This window comes from Carassius gibelio, chromosome B1, assembly GCF_023724105.1.
Source record: "Carassius gibelio isolate Cgi1373 ecotype wild population from Czech Republic chromosome B1, carGib1.2-hapl.c, whole genome shotgun sequence".
NCBI lineage: Eukaryota > Metazoa > Chordata > Actinopteri > Cypriniformes > Cyprinidae > Carassius > Carassius gibelio.
The window spans coordinates 8,764,515-8,783,060 of NC_068396.1; the positions used below are offsets into that span (position 1 = coordinate 8,764,515).

Here is an 18,546-nt window from a genome sequence, read left to right on the forward strand (position 1 = left end):
TTTCATTGTTTGTATGCTAATAACTTTTGAACCGTAAGCCAGAAAATGGAAATTATTTTTTCCTCTGAATCCTTGGCTCATGCCAAGTCGAATGAACCCCAAAATTCAAAAATCGCAAGGTTTAGTTTTTTCGCTATTTTCAATTTTTCGAAAAACCTACTTTTTCGAACTCGTGCTAGACGGTTAGTCCGATTGCCACGAAAATTGGCTCAGATCATCTTCAGACCATGCTGGCAAAAAGTTATGGAATTCAAGTTGATTCGTCCAACCATTGTCGAATGACACGTAAACAAATTTGACGAAAAGCACGCAAAAATGCACTTGAGGCTATATCTCAGCAACGGTTTGGCATATTGAGACCAAACTTGGTGTGTGTTATAATAAGCATGACCTGAGACTACCTGCAGTGTTTCGACACAGCGCCACCTAGTGGTCAGGAGATATGAAAAATGCATATTTTGGCTTATATCTTCTGAATGGTTTGGCCAAAAATCACACAACTGGTCTCTTTAGATTCAGTGAGTCATGTCGAGTCGTATGATATGCAAATTTCCCGTGTCAGCCATTTTAGGCGTCGGCCATTTTGAATTATGTTTTAAAATGCTGTATTTTTTCAACGCAGCATCGTATCGTTTCGCAAATAATTACAAAAATATTCGGCTCCATGCCCTGAATGTACTCAAAAAGCTTGGTGGCAGCGCCACCTTGTGGTCAAGAGTTATAATGAATTATCACAAAAATGCTAATAACTTTTGAGTAAATTAGACAATTTAAATGCAAATGGTCTCCCCGTATTCTTTGGGTCATGCCGAGAACATAGATACCAATTATGCCAAAATTGGCCATACTTCCTGTCCGCCATTTTGATTAATGTTGAAAACCTACTTTTTCGAACTCCTCCTAGACCGTTAGTCCGATTTTCACCAAATTTGACGTGAATCATCTTCAGACCATGCTGGCAAAAAGTTATGGATTTCGTGTCGATATACAAAACGGTTCTGATTTAGCGCATCAACGAATTTGCTGGAAGGGTGCCAAAATGCATTTGAGGCTGTATCTCTGCAACGCTTTGACATTTTTGCACCAAACTTTGTATGTGTCATCGCCACCTGACACTGACCATGCCACATAAATTTGGTAACAGCGCCACCTATTGGTCAAGAGTAATGAACCATTCATTAACTATGAATAATTACACTTATAAAAATGCTAGTAACTTTTTAATGCAATAGCCTATTGTAATGAAACTGGCCTCAAAATATTCCCTGGCTTATGCCGACAACATAGATACCATATATGCCAGAGTAAGCCGAACTTCCTGTCCGCCATTTTGATTTATGTTGAAAACCTACTTTTTCGAACTCCTCATCAACCGTTAGTCCGATTTTCACCAAAATTGACTCAGATGATCTGTAGACTGTACTGACAAAATGTTATGGATTTTGTATCGATAGACAAAACCGTTTTCGCATACCACAGCGACGAATTTGAGGCACAATGCCAAAATGACACTTGAGGCTGTATCTCTGCAATGCTTTGGCATATTGACACCAAACTTTGTTTGTGTCATTGAAAAGTCACACAGAGTACACCAAATTGACTTGATAACAGCACCACCTATTGGTCAATTTTGATAAGCCAGTAAATCATGCTACTAGAGGTTGTATTTATGATTTTTTTAGCCATTTCAATTACAATCATCCTAAAATTGCTGTTATTGCTCATTAATGCATTTGGTGTGATGCTCCATGCCATGCTTAGCTCCTACATTTGCCGTTGGAGTGCTTGGCCCCGTAATTGCTGCTTGCAGCTATATTTATTATTCTTCTTCTTCTTCCGCCGCAAGTCTATGGCAGCCCATAGAACAGTTTGCGGGAAAGTTGTATAATTTGGCACACTGATAGAGGACAGTCCCAACATTAACTATAGCAAATTTGAAGCCTCTAACTCCTACTCTCTAGCGCCACCACTTGTCCAAACTTTCAATGTTTGTATGCTAATAACTTTTGAACCGTAAGCCAGAAAATGGAAATTCTTTTTTCCTCTGAATCCTTGGCTCAGGCCAAGTCGAATGAACCATAAAATTCAAAAATCGCAAGGTTTAGTTTTTTCGCTATTTTCAATTATTCGAAAAACCTACTTTTTCGAACTCGTCCTAGACGGTTAGTCCGATTTCCACGAAAATTGGCTCAGATCATCTTCAGACCATGCTGGCAAAAAGTTATGGAATTCAAGTTGATTCGTCCAACTGTTGTCGAATGACACGTAAACAAATTTGACGAAAAGCACGCAAACATGCACGTGAGGCTATATCCCGGCAACGGTTTGTCATATTGAGACCAAACTTGGCGTGTGTTATAACAAGCATGAACTGAGACTACCTGCTGTGTTTCGACACAGCGCCACCTAGTGGTCAGGAGATATGAAAAATGCATATTTTGGCTTATAACTACTGAATGGTTTGGCCAAAAATCACACAACTGGTCTCTTTAGATTCAGTGAGTCATGTCGAGTCGAATGATATCCAATTTTCCTGTGTCGGCCATTTTAGGCGTCGGCCATTTTGAATTATGTTTCAAAATGCTGTATTTTTTGAACGCAGCATCGTATCGTTTCGCAAATAATTACAAAAATATTCGGCTCCATGCCCTGAAGGTACTCAAAAAGTTTGGTGGCAGCGCCACCTTGTGGCCAATAGTTATAATGAAATATCACATAAACGCTAATAACTTTTGAATAAATTAGTCTATTAAAATTAAAATGGTCTCGCTATATTCTGTGGGTCATGCCGAGAGTATTGATACCAATAATGTGAAAATTGGCCTTACTTCCTGTCCGCCATTTTGCTTAATGTTGAAAACCTACTTTTTCGAACTCCTCCTAGACCGTTAGCCCAATTTTCACCAAATTTGACGTGAATCATCTTCAGACCATGCTGGCAAAAAGTTATGGATTTTGTGTCGATATACGTAACGGTTCTCATTTAGCGCATCAACGAATTTGCTGGAAGGGTGCCAAAATGCATTTGAGGCTGTATCTCTGCAACACTTTGACATATTTGCACCAAACTTTGTATGTGTCATCGCCACCTCACCCTGACCATGCCACATAAATTTGGTAACAGCGCCACCTATTGGTCAAGAGTAATAAACCATTCATTAACCATGAGTAATTACACTTTTTAAAATGCTAATAACTTTTTAGTCCATTAGCCTATTGCAACGAAACTGGGCTCAAAATATTCCCTGGCTTATGCCGATAACATAGATACCAAATATGCCAGTGTTTACTGAAGTTCCGGTCCACCATTTTGATTTATGTGGAAAACCTACTTTTTCGAACTCCTCATGAACCGTATGTCCAATTTTCACCAAATTCGAATCAGATGATCTTCAGACTATGTTGACACAAAGTTATGGATTTTGTGTCGATAGACAAAACCGTTTTTGCATACCAAAGCGACGAAGTTGAAACACAATGACAAAATGACACTTGAGGCTGCATCTCTGGAATGCTGTGGCATATTAACACCAAACTTTGTGTGTGTCATTGAAAAGTCAAACAGAGTACACCAAATTGATTTCATAACAGTGCCACCTATTGGTCAAACTTTATAAGCCAAGTAATCATGCTACTAGAGGTGGTATTATGATTTTTTTTTTGCCATTTCAATTACAATAATTCCAAAATTACTGTTATTGCTCATTAATGTATTTGGTGTGATGCTTCATGCCATGCTTAGCTCCTACATTTGCCGTTGGAGTGCTTGGCCCCGTAATTGCTGCTTGCAGCTATATTTATTATTCTTCTTCTTCTTCCGCCGCAAGTCTATGGCAGCCCATAGAACCGATTGCGGGAAAGTTGTATAATTTGGCACACTGATAGAGGACAGTCCCAACATTAACTATAGCAAATTTGAAGTCTCTATCTCCTACTCTCTAGCGCCACCACTTGTCCAAACTTTTAATGTTTGTATGCTAATAACTTTTGAACCGTAAGCCAGAAAATGGAAATTCTTTTTTCCTCTGAATCCTTGGCTCATGCCAAGTCGAATGAACCCCAAAATTCAAAAATCGCAAGGTTTAGTTTTTTCGCTATTTTCAATTATTCGAAAAACCTACTTTTTCGAACTCGTCCTAGACGGTTAGTCCGATTGCCACGAAAATTGGCTCAGATCATCTTCAGACCATGCTGGCAAAAAGTTATGGAATTCAAGTTGATTCGTCCAACTGTTGTCGAATGACATGTAAACAAATTTGACGAAAAGCACGCAAACATGCACGTGAGGCTATATCCCGGCAACGGTTTGTCATATTGAGACCAAACTTGGCGTGCGTTATAACAAGCATGAACTGAGACTACCTGCAGTGTTTCGACACAGCGCCACCTAGTGGTCAGGAGATATGAAAAATGCATATTTTGGCTTATAACTACTGAATGGTTTGGCCAAAAATCACACAACTGGTCTCTTTAGATTCAGTGAGTCATGTCGAGTCAAATGATATCCAATTTTCCTGTGTCGGCCATTTTAGGCGTCGGCCATTTTGAATTATGATTTAAAATGCTGTATTTTTTGAACGCAGCATCGTATCGTTTCGCAAATAATTACAAAAATATTCGGCTCCATGCCCTGAAGGTACTCAAAAAGTTTGGTGGCAGCGCCACCTTGTGGCCAATAGTTATAATGAAATATCACATAAATGCTAATAACTTTTGAATAAATTAGTCTATTAAAATTAAAATGGTCTCGCTATATTCTGTGGGTCATGCCGAGAGCATTGATACCAATTATGTGAAAATTGGCCATACTTCCTGTCCGCCATTTTGCTTAATGTTGAAAACCTACTTTTTCGAACTCCTCCTAGACCGTTAGTCCAATTTTCACCAAATTTGACATGAATCATCTTCAGACCATGCTGGCAAAAAGTTATGGATTTCGTGTCGATATACGAAACAGTTCTCATTTAGCGCATCAACGAATTTGCTGGAGGGGTGCCAAAATGCATTTGAGGCTGTATCTCTGCAACGCTTTGACATATTTGCACCAAATTTTGTATGTGTCATCGCCACCTCACACTGACCATGCCACATAAATTTGGTGACAGCGCCACCTATTGATCAAGAGTAATAAACCATTCATTAACCATGAATAATTACACTTGTAAAAATGCTAATAACTTTTTATTGCATTAGCCCATTCGAATGGAACTGGGCTCAAAATATTCCCTGGTTTATGCCGATAACATAGATACCAAATATACCATAGTAAGCTGAACTTCCGGTCCGCCATTTTGATTTATGTTGAAAACCTACTTTGTCGAATTCCTCATCAACCGTAGGTCCGATTTTCACCAAATTCGAATCAAATGATCTTCAGACTATGCTGACTCAAAGTTATGGCATTTGAGTCAATAGACAAAACCGTTTTCGTATACCACATCGACGAATTTGAGGCACAATGAGAAAATGACACTTGAGGCTGTATCCCTGGAATGCTTTGGCATATTGACACCAAACTTTGTGTGTGTCATTGAAAAGTCACACAGAGTACACCAAATTGATTTTATAACAGTGCCACCTATTGGTCAAGCTTGATAAGCCAAGTAATCATGCTACTAGAGGTGGTTTTATGATTTTTTTTTGCCATTTCAATTACAATAATTCCAAAATTGCTGTTATTGCTCATTAATGAATTTGGTGTGATGCTTCATGCGATGCTTAGCTCCTACATTTGCCGTTGGAGTGCTTGGCCCCGTAATTGCTGCTTGCAGCTATATTTATTATTATTATTATTTTGGTGCTAGCTTGGCAGCTCCAGTTCTCATTCAATCTAAATCTATTGAAAAGACCTGGCAGAATTTCCCTAGATGTCAAAACGGCCACTTACACTCGATGGTTAGGAATGATCTTGAAGCCGTCTCTGAACCATGTGACCTGAGGGCGAGGGTAACTGGTCACAGCGGGAGGATTCAGGACAGCAGCTCTTCCCTGAGAGACCGTTTTCCTCTGTTCCAGTTCAGCAAAGTTATCCATGTCTAAGAGAGAGAAAGAAATGGATACAGAGAGAAGGAGATGGAGAGGTGCAGTTTACTGAAGTAAAAATGCCTACTTCTAAGGTTTGAGCCTATAGACAATAGCATGGTGTAGCGATAATAATGTGGCTGATGACTTTGACAATATCAAAATGATTATTATTATTAAGATAGTATTATTAACTAATTAATATTAGGGCTTAAGTTATTTATGCCATCATATTTATTTTTACAGGTTTTTACATTGTTGTGTGTTATAACAAATCACAAAGGGTTCTGTTGAGCTTATGAATGCAAAAGCCAATCAGAAGCGTTCAGATGAGTCATAAATCACGCTACATTTTGAGTTTATGCGCTTCTTTCGCGCGTTAAATTAACTTCACAACAGATGCGAATTCACATCATGGGAGGGGCTTCTGCCAGTTGAGTTCACGTAGCATTGTGATTTCAACCACCAGTTATTCTGATAATTTTCTAAATATTACTGTTATCGTGTCATGAAGTTTTTCAGGCGAGAATGTAGTTGTTTTAAACTCAAATCTGCTGTTTATTTCTAGAGACAGTGCCTATTTAAAAATGTGTTTCGCACATTTCGCAGACGATCAGCTCCATGCGATCAGCGGGAGCTCAGTGATCATGTATCCACCTAGAGCACTCTCAATTTGGATAGCCCTTCTGACATTTGCCGCTGGCTCTGATGTCTCTTTAGTGGTTCAACATAAAATATAACTAGTTTTGGGTAAATCTAACAGGTAATCTTAGGACTTTGGTATTCAATTAATCTATTTCTTCCAGGCAAGATCTTTTTTATTCCTGTTTCTGTAAAAGTATCCACATACAGCGACGATGACTTTGTCCTCCATTGTTGTTTCGGATTTTCCCTCTGCTCGCTACGTCGTAATCACATCACTACTAGAGCAAGCTCCTGATTGGTTAACACGGTGCGAAATTTCGCACAAATCATGCCTTTCGAGCGTCAATACGCCCGAAACGATCAATTTGCAATGCGTCATTTGCAGCACAGGATGTCTATCCGCGTCTTTGCATTGACTTAACATGTAAATCACTTGCGTCTGGTGTGAACGCACCATTACGGGTTTGGAACAACAGAATTTTTGACAGAATTTTTTTTTTTTGAGTGAACTAAGCCTTTAATAGATTACATTAGCATTAGGTTGCTTTTAGCCATACCCTGGAGTTGGTTCTCTCTCTGGCTATGTAATGAAGTAATTCATTTAATAAATTTGCATGATGATATTGTGTACCGGCAATCTCACAGGCTGACAATATGACAATATATAATGCATATTGCTTAACACAACTACTACTACATGTTTTTTGTTGCTCCCGTATGCCTGCTGTATTTCAAACAGTAAATAAAGTGTACCGGAGTGACAGCATATTTAGAAATTACTGGAGTGTTTCCTGAACATCACTTTTAGTTCATCCCCAATGGGACTCCTGTACTACATTCATATGTGTGTGTTCTAGGTGAGTGTGGTGATGTGTGAAATCCATTTGTTCATCAGCCTCCTGGACTCCCTTTCTAACAACATACACATGTACTTACAAGCCACGCGAACATCGGCCCTTGTCTGGATCAGTGCTCCCATCCTGTTTCTCACCGCGCACTGATATATACCCGCGTCCTCCCGCTTTAATGACATAATCGTGTACCTGGAAGAGAGAAAGAGATCTGGGATTTACATTATGCTTCATTGATGTTCCTGCTGTGCAGTACACACTATACTGCATGCCATGTCCTTTTGAGTGTGAAACAGAGTGCATTGTGCAATGATAAATGTTTTAAACAGTAGTGTACTACACCGTTATCTCATTATAACCTCACTACACTGCATGTTTAATTCAGTGAGTCACTTCAAGTTATCAAACTTCTTTAATTCACTTTTGCATAAAACTGTCTTCACTGCTTGCAGTTTGATCCAATAATGAGCCAAGGAAGAAATAGGCTGTAAAAAAATTGGAGCTGTGCAGTTCCTCCATCATACAGTAATTAATAGGTCAAATCAAGTGTATCGCATTTTAGAATAAAAAGTTTACCACACTATATGATTTTGCATACTGTTCACCAAGTTATAGAATAAATCGCAAAAATAGTATGAGTAGTATGATACTGTTATTTTGGATGAATTCCAAGACTTGGCTCTTATATGACGGTCAAATATGTGTAATCAGTACTTGCAACATGATTTCTTCAGCCTGTACAATAAATAGACAAGGAGTTTGAAAGTGAACACTAATAAGTGCTTGGATTTATGAACAGATGGATGCGAGTGTGTGCTTTAATGAGAAAGATTACAAGCCCACAGGGTCAGAGCTGCTCAAATCTGAGTTGATTCGTTTAACAGATGACTGTGTTTAATGCAGAAGTGATGGTTCACATGGATTGAATGTGGAATCAGCTGCACTGATGAAAACTCAACACTCTGTCATTTTTATAGAAAGATTCAGAGGAACACTGAAAAACATTACATTTTAATGTTACTGTCAGGATGAATTAGAAACAGAAGAAAGATACATCTTATATATTATTAATATTATTTATATACAATTACAATTTTATTTTATAGTTTTCTAGCATTTATAGTTTTAATCAGTTTTCAAATGCATTTGTTTAAATATATATTTAGTAAGTTTGTTGTGTTTTGTACATTGAAAGTATATTTAGTTTTCAGTTTTTCATTTTTATTAAAGGTTTTTTTTTTGTATATACTTAGAATTCAACTTTAGTTACTTTAGCTTTTCAAATATTTTGTTGTAAATATTAGTTAAATAGTTTCAATTTATTTTACTTCCATTTCTTTTTAGTTAACCAAATTGGGTAAATAGTATTGATTTTAGTTAACAATAATGACAAATCTGTTTAGAACAATGTGAGGCAATTTTATTAAATTTTTCATGGCAACATTTCAGCCAACAACTGATGTTAGCTATTGACTTCTATAATATGGCAAACTATTCACCTTTTTCTTTCCATAAAAAAAGGCCATTTGTAAATTCTGTGGGTTTGGCTTCCTGTCTCATCCATGTCCAGCTATTTTTAGCTGTACAGAACTGTTAGTTTTGCTGATTGATATTGAAAATTTGTGTTTCTTACCATATTATTTGAATATGTTGTCTTAATTGCGAACACACTGATTTATAAAGCAAACAGTTTTACAGTTTATGCATGTTGTTTTTCTTCTCATTATTTCCCTATAGCGGCTAATGAACCAGAAGTCTTGCCCAAAGGCTTACTTCCATGTTGAAGAAAAAGGTGGATATTATGAAAGTCAATGGCTACCATCAACTGTTTGGTTACACATGTTCTCCAAAATATCTTCTCTTGTGTTGTTGAGTATTAAAAAGATAATTCATACCTGTTTGGAACAATGTAAATGATGAAAGAATTTTCATTTTCGGATGATCTATCCTTTTAAAGTCAAATGTCATTGCTTTAAAAAAAGATGAAAATAGACCTCATCGCTCATCTTGCTAGCACTGTTCTTATTATACACCATTTCTTTATTATACACAACACTAAAGTCACTGTAATAATAATGTCTCTGAAATACAAGGGGTCAAAGATGGATGACCATACAAGAGAAAGAGGCCAAAGAAGGGTACAGGACAAATGAGATCCCAAAGGACTCAGCACCATCTATTTTATTTTATATTTTAGCACATTTTTTTTGTGCAGTGCAATCCAGAATCAAATGACCTCGGTACATGGGTGCCAGTTCAGATAATGGGAACTTATCTTAAAATAGTGCATAATAGTGCATAAAAAATCCCATCCCAATAAGATTTGTGAATTGGGGGTTTAATACATGATCTGGAATAGCTCCTGAAAGATCAGATGTTAAAGCCCATTTTAGTGTGATTAATAATGTTGCTTCAGAAGGATTGTCCCTGTTGCATGTTTTTGGATAAGAGATATAAACAGCTAAAACAATTAAATATGTATGTCTAAATGTGGAAACGGTGCAGCAGAGTGTACATTATGTGTTGATTATTACCTGTACTCTGGTGTGTATTCAGTGATATCTGAGTTGTTTCTCATCCATTTGAACTCCAGCGGCCAGCTGCCCTCAGCCAGACAGGTGAGCACGAGTCTGTTCCCCTCCAGGTGTGTCTGTGCAGCCCCTGCCTCCGTTTTAAAGTACGGAGCGATGTCTGCAAAGAGAACATCAATAACAAAATGAAAACCCATGCTTAATTTTGATATAACGAACAGTTCAACTTCCCCAAATGTGCAAAGATGTCTAATTATGATGCATGAATGAAAGCACACTGAGCGTAAGAATAAAGTGCTGACCATGATATTTCAAATGGTCATACTGGCCAGATACTACTCTGATAAATGGCCTATATATCAACCATGGCCGATATTATATCACCCAGGCTATTTCCAGACTGATATCTGAGCCTGATTACACATTTAGAGTACATCTCATTATATGAGGGTATCGCTCGCTCGCTCTCTCTCTCTCTCTCTCCCTCCCTCTCTCTCTCTCCCTCTCTCTATGAAAAGTTTTGTTCCAAATGCCATGAACGGCATTTTTTTTTTTTTTTTTATTGAGATTTCACCAAAATCAGTATGGTTTCTAGTTGGTATTAAAAATACCAAAAATGTTATTTTTTTAATATATATATATTTATGCAAAATGCGATATTCACCAAGTTATTAGATCATTTTTTCTCCCATTTTTCCAAACCACGGCAATCGTCAGTCTCCATTTTTTGCAGAGTACGATATATCAGCTTAACCAATCACAGCTCACCATTCCACGCACTCTAAACAGTAATGGTGACGCTTTGAATACACTCCGCATCTTAGTTTTAGTCATTTTCTTTGTACTTTGTGATCAACACACAAGGGCTGCATGATAAATCGCATGCAACGGTCATCTGCATCTCGTCAGTAAAGCCGATTCTGTGATTAATAGTAATCTGCAAATACACACTTGCCCTTAGACACCCAGTTAAATGTAAAAGGAAAGACTGGTATTTGTCAAAAGAATAAGTCACCTTCATGTCAGCATTCAGACCACATACTACACATTCCCCCAGTAAACCCAGAAAAAAGATCTCAAAGGGACTTTCACTCAAGTGCTTTGTGGGAAACTTGTTTCAAAGCCTTTGTGTATTGTGAATCTAATCTCTCCATCTATAGTTCAGATGACATCACTACAACTGAAGAACTGAGAGAAGAACATCCAGCTAGTAGAAAACAGAAACGGGATTGGGAAGGCATGTGACCTGAGATGAGACTCTCTCTAAACGTATGGAAGCTGGTATGCAAAAATTTCCATTCGGTCTATAGTCATACTAAACTGAATGTACATTCACAAGACATACTGTCAGCTCTGTTGCATAAAACAGCAATTGATTTGGAATGTTTTTCAGGAAGCAGCGAAAGAGCAGGACTGACGTGAAGTGCACACAAAAGACAACTGACAATTGATTCCGACAGAATTTGATGATAGCATTTCAAGTTAACAACATTGACCTCTTTGACTCCAGCAAGCTAACAATGTGATACTTGAGTAAAACAGTCAGTATTATTTTTGTTAATATTTTTTTGAAATTCTGGCAAATATCAGAAACACAATATTTACATTTACAAATATCATGTGACAGTCAATAACCAATACATAGCTGATATTATAAATCCATATCATCATTTTACTCCACTATATTTATTCACAGCTTGTTTGACTGAGTTCTGTAATTGCATTATATGTTATGTATTTACACATGATGCTGCCTAAGGATTTGGGCAAAGCAAAGTATCTTAGTCAGAAGGCAGCAAGATATTGCTGCGTAGCTTTGGCACAGTCTTCTCGTCTGGTGCCTTGCCCAGGTCAACATTCAAATGAAACATTCTTACTGTCTCTGCTGGATAAAATGACTTCAGTCTGTTATTGTGAAGCTAAAGGCCAATGGTTTAGTGGCTCCCATCACACTTGTTAGTAAATTACTCGCCATTTAGCAAACGCTTTCATCCAAAAAAAGACTAATTACAGAAACAGCCCTCCTGCAGCCACTAAGTGCTTTGCTTAAACACACAAAGGTGAGAGAATAGAAATCTTAGATCTTAACATTTTCTAAAATAATAATAATAATAATAATAATAAATAATTATTATTTTTAGATTTTGGTAGATAAAGTAAAAAATATATGTATATATGTACATTTAAATAATTCAGTCATTTTTATAAAGAATTTAAAATAATTTGAGCATTTTTACATTTTGATTTTAAAACTGAAACTAAAAACATCCCATTACTTGAAATTTCTCAGTAGTTGCTTGAAATTTCTCAGTTCAAGTGCTTAAATAACTAAAACAAAAAAAACGAAAACTATAGACATATAAAAACAATTAAAAAACAAATGACTAAACTGATGCAACTAAATTGATGCGATGTCAATAAGAACCAGATAATTAGATCTCTTTATGAGACAAAGTTAATTTAGGATGCATTCAGATTCATTTTTAATAACATCTTGACAGAAGTGAGATTTTTAATCAATTTGAACATTAAAGAGCCACACAGATGGGAAATCAAAAATTACCTGTATTACAGTGTATGATGTAGCTGTCCATCAGTGTAAACAATGTGCAAAGTAATTAAACCAAAAAGTACACGATTTATAAAGTTATTGGCTTCTAAAGTAAGGAGTCGACTCTGAGTCGCAGATATGAGTCGTTATAGATTTCAAATCTTTTGCCCATCTCTATGTACCTCACTAGGAGCACTTTGCATAATAATCTCCGCCTACCGTGTTGGGAGTAACGGAACTCTGACCAGCCCCACCCCCCACACACAGACGCTCTGGTTGGTTTGATAGCATCATGTCGAGGAGACAGTGTGTTTTTAATTGTAAAGGCAAGTTTGTTTTATTTTCACTGCCAAAGAATGAAGATCAGAAGAACCAATGGCTAAAATTCATTTTTACCACAATACCAGAGCAGTACAACAAATCCCTTTTGTTGTGTTCACAACATTTCACTGATGACTGCTTTTCTAATCTCGTTGAGTACACGGCGGGATTTTCAAAGCGTTTGGCCATAAAAGAGGGTTCATTGCCAACTTTATTTAGAACAACGAGCATCTCCAAATCACAATGCGAAGTATGATTATGAAGTTATGTGTCTGTTTTCTCCCGAGCGTCTTATCAGTATGTGTGCTGTCTGCAGCCTGTTTGTGCTGATCGTCATTTAAAAACAAGTCGTTAAAATGAAGTGTAACTCCGTGAATACTCAACGAAGAGACATAAGTGAGATATCTATAGAAAGCTTGACATGTCTACTTTAAAACTAAACAAGTGCTGCCGAAAACAGATATTCTGTGTTAAAGTAATCCATATGAAAACAACGCGATGTCTGTTTTTCATGTCTCCCTTCGTGACCACGCCCCCGCGCTGAACGAGCTATTCAGATTCAAACTGAAGCGTGCGGCTTGAATACACCCACACAGAAGAAAAAGCAGCGAGACTGTTCAAGTTTTCTATTTTACTGTTTGCTTCGCGGTGAGAGGAATAAGACATAATTCACCCCAAACAGATGCTAACACATTGTTTACCGTGAAGGTGTGTGCGGAACAACCAATCAAAACTGACTATGTTAGTTGACCAATCAGAACACAGTATGCTACCGAAAGGTGAGGTTTAAGGAAACTGATTCTTTTGAACAGCTTCGCGTGAACCGTTTGGGGATCTCTGAGAATTGAGGTCATTTTAAAATGATATTTTGACAAAATGACAGTGTTTCTTAACCTTGGATGGATTTAAACCTAATGTACAGGACTTATAAACAGTGATAGGAAGCTTAGAACTTTCATCTTACTGGCTCTTTAATATACTGTTAATATATAATATAACTCTCCAGTTCCTATCATTGTTTGGGACTGAACATTGGTGCTAACACCTTTAATCCTTAACTGATGAATGATTACTGTGTTCATCTCACAGGAAAGGAGCTTGATGTTGAACTTAATGAAGCAAATCTGTATTTCTTCTAATGACAAATACACCATGTGAGGATCACAGCACCCTGAGATCTGACCTTTTTTGTGGTTCCAGTATAATGAGACGGCGTGACAGCCGCATGTACTCACAGCACAACCGCACAGTTTTGGGGAGTTAAGTGGCCCCCCACCCATAATGCACCAGTATTTTCCTCTGGCCTCAGGATACAGTTTCCCACAGAGAAGATCTGAGCGCACAGACAGGTAGAAGCAAGCATGGGTAATCAGGTGGAAGAAACGGGGTGATCAGTGACATTTACACATCAAACACACACACAAACATTTCGGTGAACTCCGGCACAAGCTGTCCACACACACTTGTACGCGCATACACACATCACACAGACTCACGCAGCGGAAGAGACAGGGTGATCAGTGACATTTCCATAAAGTGGAGGCAGAAGATTCTCAAGGGAACGGGAAACAACATATGCACACACACACACACATCCCTTTAAAAGTGCCTTATGACCAGCAATTCTCTCTATGAAGGACTACACCTCCTCGCTCAAAGAACATAAAGCAGGAAGTGAAAGTGACATACAGCCAAGTATGGTGACCCATACTCAGAATTTAACCCATCCAAAGTGCACACACACCATGAACACACACCCGGAGTAGTGGGCAGCCATTTATGCTGCGGCGCCCGGGGAGCAGTTGGGGGTTCGGAGCCTTGCTCAAGGGCACCTAAGTCGTGGTCTTGCCGGTCCAAGTCTCAAACCCACAACCCTAGGGTTAGGAATCAAACTCTCTAACCACTATGCAACCCTAAAAAGAGTACGATCTGTGAAATGGAAAGGACAAACATTATGGATAGAATCAGCAGTGTTACCTGAACTGTGAAAACTGCAGGGCTTATATTAGACTTGAGAAACTTTATTTGCCAAATAAAGACACAATATCTGACATTTAAACTAATACTTACTCCACTGATGCACTGAAATGAAAATTATAGACCAAAGACTAAAATTCATAAGTTTGAAAATGCATTTAATTGTATTTATTTTTTGCATTTTTTAATTAAATGTATTAAAAATAATAAATTACTTTACACAAAAACTGTATTTTTAAAATCCAAAATATTATGAATTATGAAAAATTTATAGACCAAAGACTAAAATTCATAAGTTTGAAAATGCATTTAATTGTATTTATTTTTTGCATTTTTTAATTAAATGTATTAAAAATAATAAATTACTTTACACAAAAACTGTATTTTTAAAATCCAAAATATTATGAATTATGAAAAATTTATTTAGCTTTAGTTTTTAATGAAACATTTTTAAATGTATGAAATCATTAGCCTATTAATTATTATCTTTTTCTAAAATATTATCTATTTTTATAAAAGTAATTATAATATTTTAAGTTAGTATTTTTTCTTCTTCATACGGTATAACTTACATATGCTACAAATTTTTTTACATTTTAATCCTTATAATACATATACAAATAATATATTACCAACTGTCTACGATAATACTGTTTGGTCCATATTTTAGCAGGAAGCTTAGATATAGCTTCAGCATATTAGATTTTATCAGTTTCACATTCAAGCGTCAGTGCCAGTGGCAGTGCAGAGAACAAATTGAAGAAGACAGATGTGTAAGATCTCTAATATCGGGTGTTATGTTACAAAAGAAAAGAAAGGAAAAGAACAGACTGAGCTTTTTTGCACCTTCATGCTTTTCGCACTTTTAGTTATAGGCTCACTGTTCATCACAATGTGTGTGTGCTTAAATTCTGAAACATACAGACGGTACATAAAATGTACCCAAAATAAATCGAAACCTTACTTATACAGTGTTTTAAATGACCTAGGCAAATAGTAAACTGATCGTGTATGATAATATAGTATAATATGATTTTAAAATCAATATTAAATTAAAATTAAAGCACTGCGATTGCATCTCCAATGCATTTTCGCACATATTTCAGTCAATTTCAGATTTAGGATATCTTTTTATACACACACATAGCTGCAGGCACATGCTGTGACTCTGCAGGATTTCATTTTTGTTTACAAAGTGGCCAATTGTCACCTGCCACCAACAGTTTTCTTCAATCTCAAATGGCATGTGGTTTAAAGGACTGCAGAGTTACCCTTATATTCCCCTGCTGAAGTTTACAATGTTACCTTCAGAGAAAACGCGGAAGCAAAAACGTTACATTTCACTAGAAACTGTTTACACTGAAGGAGGGACTCGAAATACATAGCAAAGCTAAAACCCCCTTGCTGGACACACGCTTGTTTTGGCAGTATAGAAACAAATTAAATCGTTTTAAATTTCCCATCACCCTTTAGTGTTCAGGTAGACATGTACAGCTGAGAGAATAAGTTATTCTTCAGAGGGCAAATAGAACAAATGCACAATAATTACTGTTTGCCGCCAGATAAGGGCGTTAGTGAAGCATTCAGCGCTTTTCTGTTTGCTTATAATCAAATTAAAGTTCAAAAGCATGCAAACTCTGACAGCTCTGAAAATGAAGTACTAAACTAACACTGAATGAAGAGAGAGAGCAAACAAAAACAAATAGAAGGCTGAAAGAAAAGGACATACACAATCGCTCATTCATACAAACACAGGCAGGCGGCTAAACGCTTAAAATTTCTAAATGTCTACACCACGGGCTGTATAATAGGATGATCGTCATGCTATTGTCATAATGTCACTTGCATCACCAATGGTTTCATTCAGTACTGTAGATTCACAGAAAAATATTTTTATGGCTACATAGCGTTCATATTGAAATGTCGGGTTTTTATTTAAACTTTGGTACTGTATCTCGGCAAAACGACGGACATGGTTGAGCTCTGTTCTGATAAAGCATGCTCATTTTCATTATCTTTTAATATCACTGCCATTATCCAACACTCACTTTCTCTTAAAAAGTAATTGCTTAATTACACTGTTAAATGATCTCTAAAATCTAAAAAGAATATCCATTCTTATATTGTACATCATAATGTCTTAATTCACTTGTAGCTTTTAAAATGCCTTTTAGCTTTAATTAGTTTTAAACAGCATATTTAAAAAGAGTACATCTCAGCATCATTGAGATGTATTTAGAGAGTATTTTGAATGATATTTTGAATGTACATTTTAGATTTCTTTTGTTTAGCTGAAGTTTCAGTGATTTTCTTGAGTTTGTATACTTTCTATAATTGTTTTTTTTTTGTTGTTGTTCTTTTAGTACATCAGGTTAAACTAAATGAAAATGACAAATGTTGCCCTGGAAACAAACTGAAAAGTGTGTATCTATAAACAGAAAATTTGAACAAAAAGTCATTGCTCTCCAAATCCTTCAACGTTGTCTTGGAGAAACCGCTGAGATACCGAAGGCAGCACTGGTGATATTTCTTTCCTGCAGTTTTTCTTCAACAAAATCCAAATACAGGCTTAAACTCGGCTCGACGTAAGATTAAGTTATCAGAGAGCCTCGCAAACACAGACACATACCCTCAAGAGCAGAAAAGTTCTCTTGACAGTCCTGCTGTTTCACAAGGACAACATACCCCAGAAACGTCTCGACGCGCTCTAGAAACACTCTTTCAAGTAAAACGGGTGATGAGCCCCATCTGAAAGAGTTACCATCCTCCAAAAGAGAAATCTCTTGACATGCTGTATTAAGAGTATAGCCGTTATATATTCCCTTGGCACCGATCTCAAGCAAAGCCAAGGCAAGGGTGGGAAGTTCTTTCTTTTAACCTTTTCTCAAGAGCATGTCAAAGACTTGATTCTCACCGATTCTTTCAAGACATTGGCCAGGGTAACCTCAGTGTGGATGTCTTGTCTTGACGTGATGGGCAGATGGATCTCTTTTCATTCATTATTCAGATCGGTTTAGATCAAAAAGCATTCACACCAAATTTATCCTGACGATCAAACCCTCACGGAAGGAAATCTACAGACAGGGAGCATATGGGAGGTAATTCTTTGATATGAAACTGTAATTGCGAAAAGGTTTTATAAGATTGTGATTTTCTCAAGAACTCGATATTAGAAATATTAAATCGCTGAATTCTGCAACTGACCAATCAGAACAAAGTATTCCAGAGGCCTGTGTAATATATAACCGAATATACCAGATTTGATTGAATAAATACAGTTATATGCAGCTGCTACAAAAGAACATTAAGCACAGAGCAGGTGTGGAAGGTTTTGTGTGTGTGAGAATATTCACAGAAATATTAAGCAACTGTTTTGATTGTAAAAAGAAATGTTTATTGAGCACCAAATCAGCATAACAGAACGCTAAAATTTCAGCGTTGGCATTAGAGAATTAATTAACATTTTACATATGCTTAAACAGAATATGGTCATTTCAAATATTAATAATATTTTACAAAATTATGTGTTTTTTTTTTTTTGTGTTTTTTTTTTGTAAGAGATGATGAGCATAAGGAGTTTGTATCAAAAACTTCTTTTCAGACCCAAAAGACTTTGAACGCTATCTGGTATAGCAAAAACACTTACAGT

At 36.8% G+C, this 18,546-nt stretch overlaps 1 protein-coding gene across 1 annotated transcript in view; it reads right to left on the bottom strand.

Annotated features, from left to right (window-relative positions):
• The window catches only part of LOC127949210 (protein sidekick-1), a 199,493-nt gene that overhangs the window by 116,025 nt on the left and 64,922 nt on the right, over positions 1 to 18,546 (bottom strand). The window contains exons 3-5 of the mRNA XM_052546238.1: positions 10,052 to 10,208; positions 7,603 to 7,709; positions 5,888 to 6,035 (exon numbers count right to left, since the gene is read on the bottom strand). Coding sequence (XP_052402198.1) covers positions 5,888 to 6,035; positions 7,603 to 7,709; positions 10,052 to 10,208 — 412 coding nt within the window. The remainder of the gene's footprint in view (positions 1 to 5,887; positions 6,036 to 7,602; positions 7,710 to 10,051; positions 10,209 to 18,546) is intronic.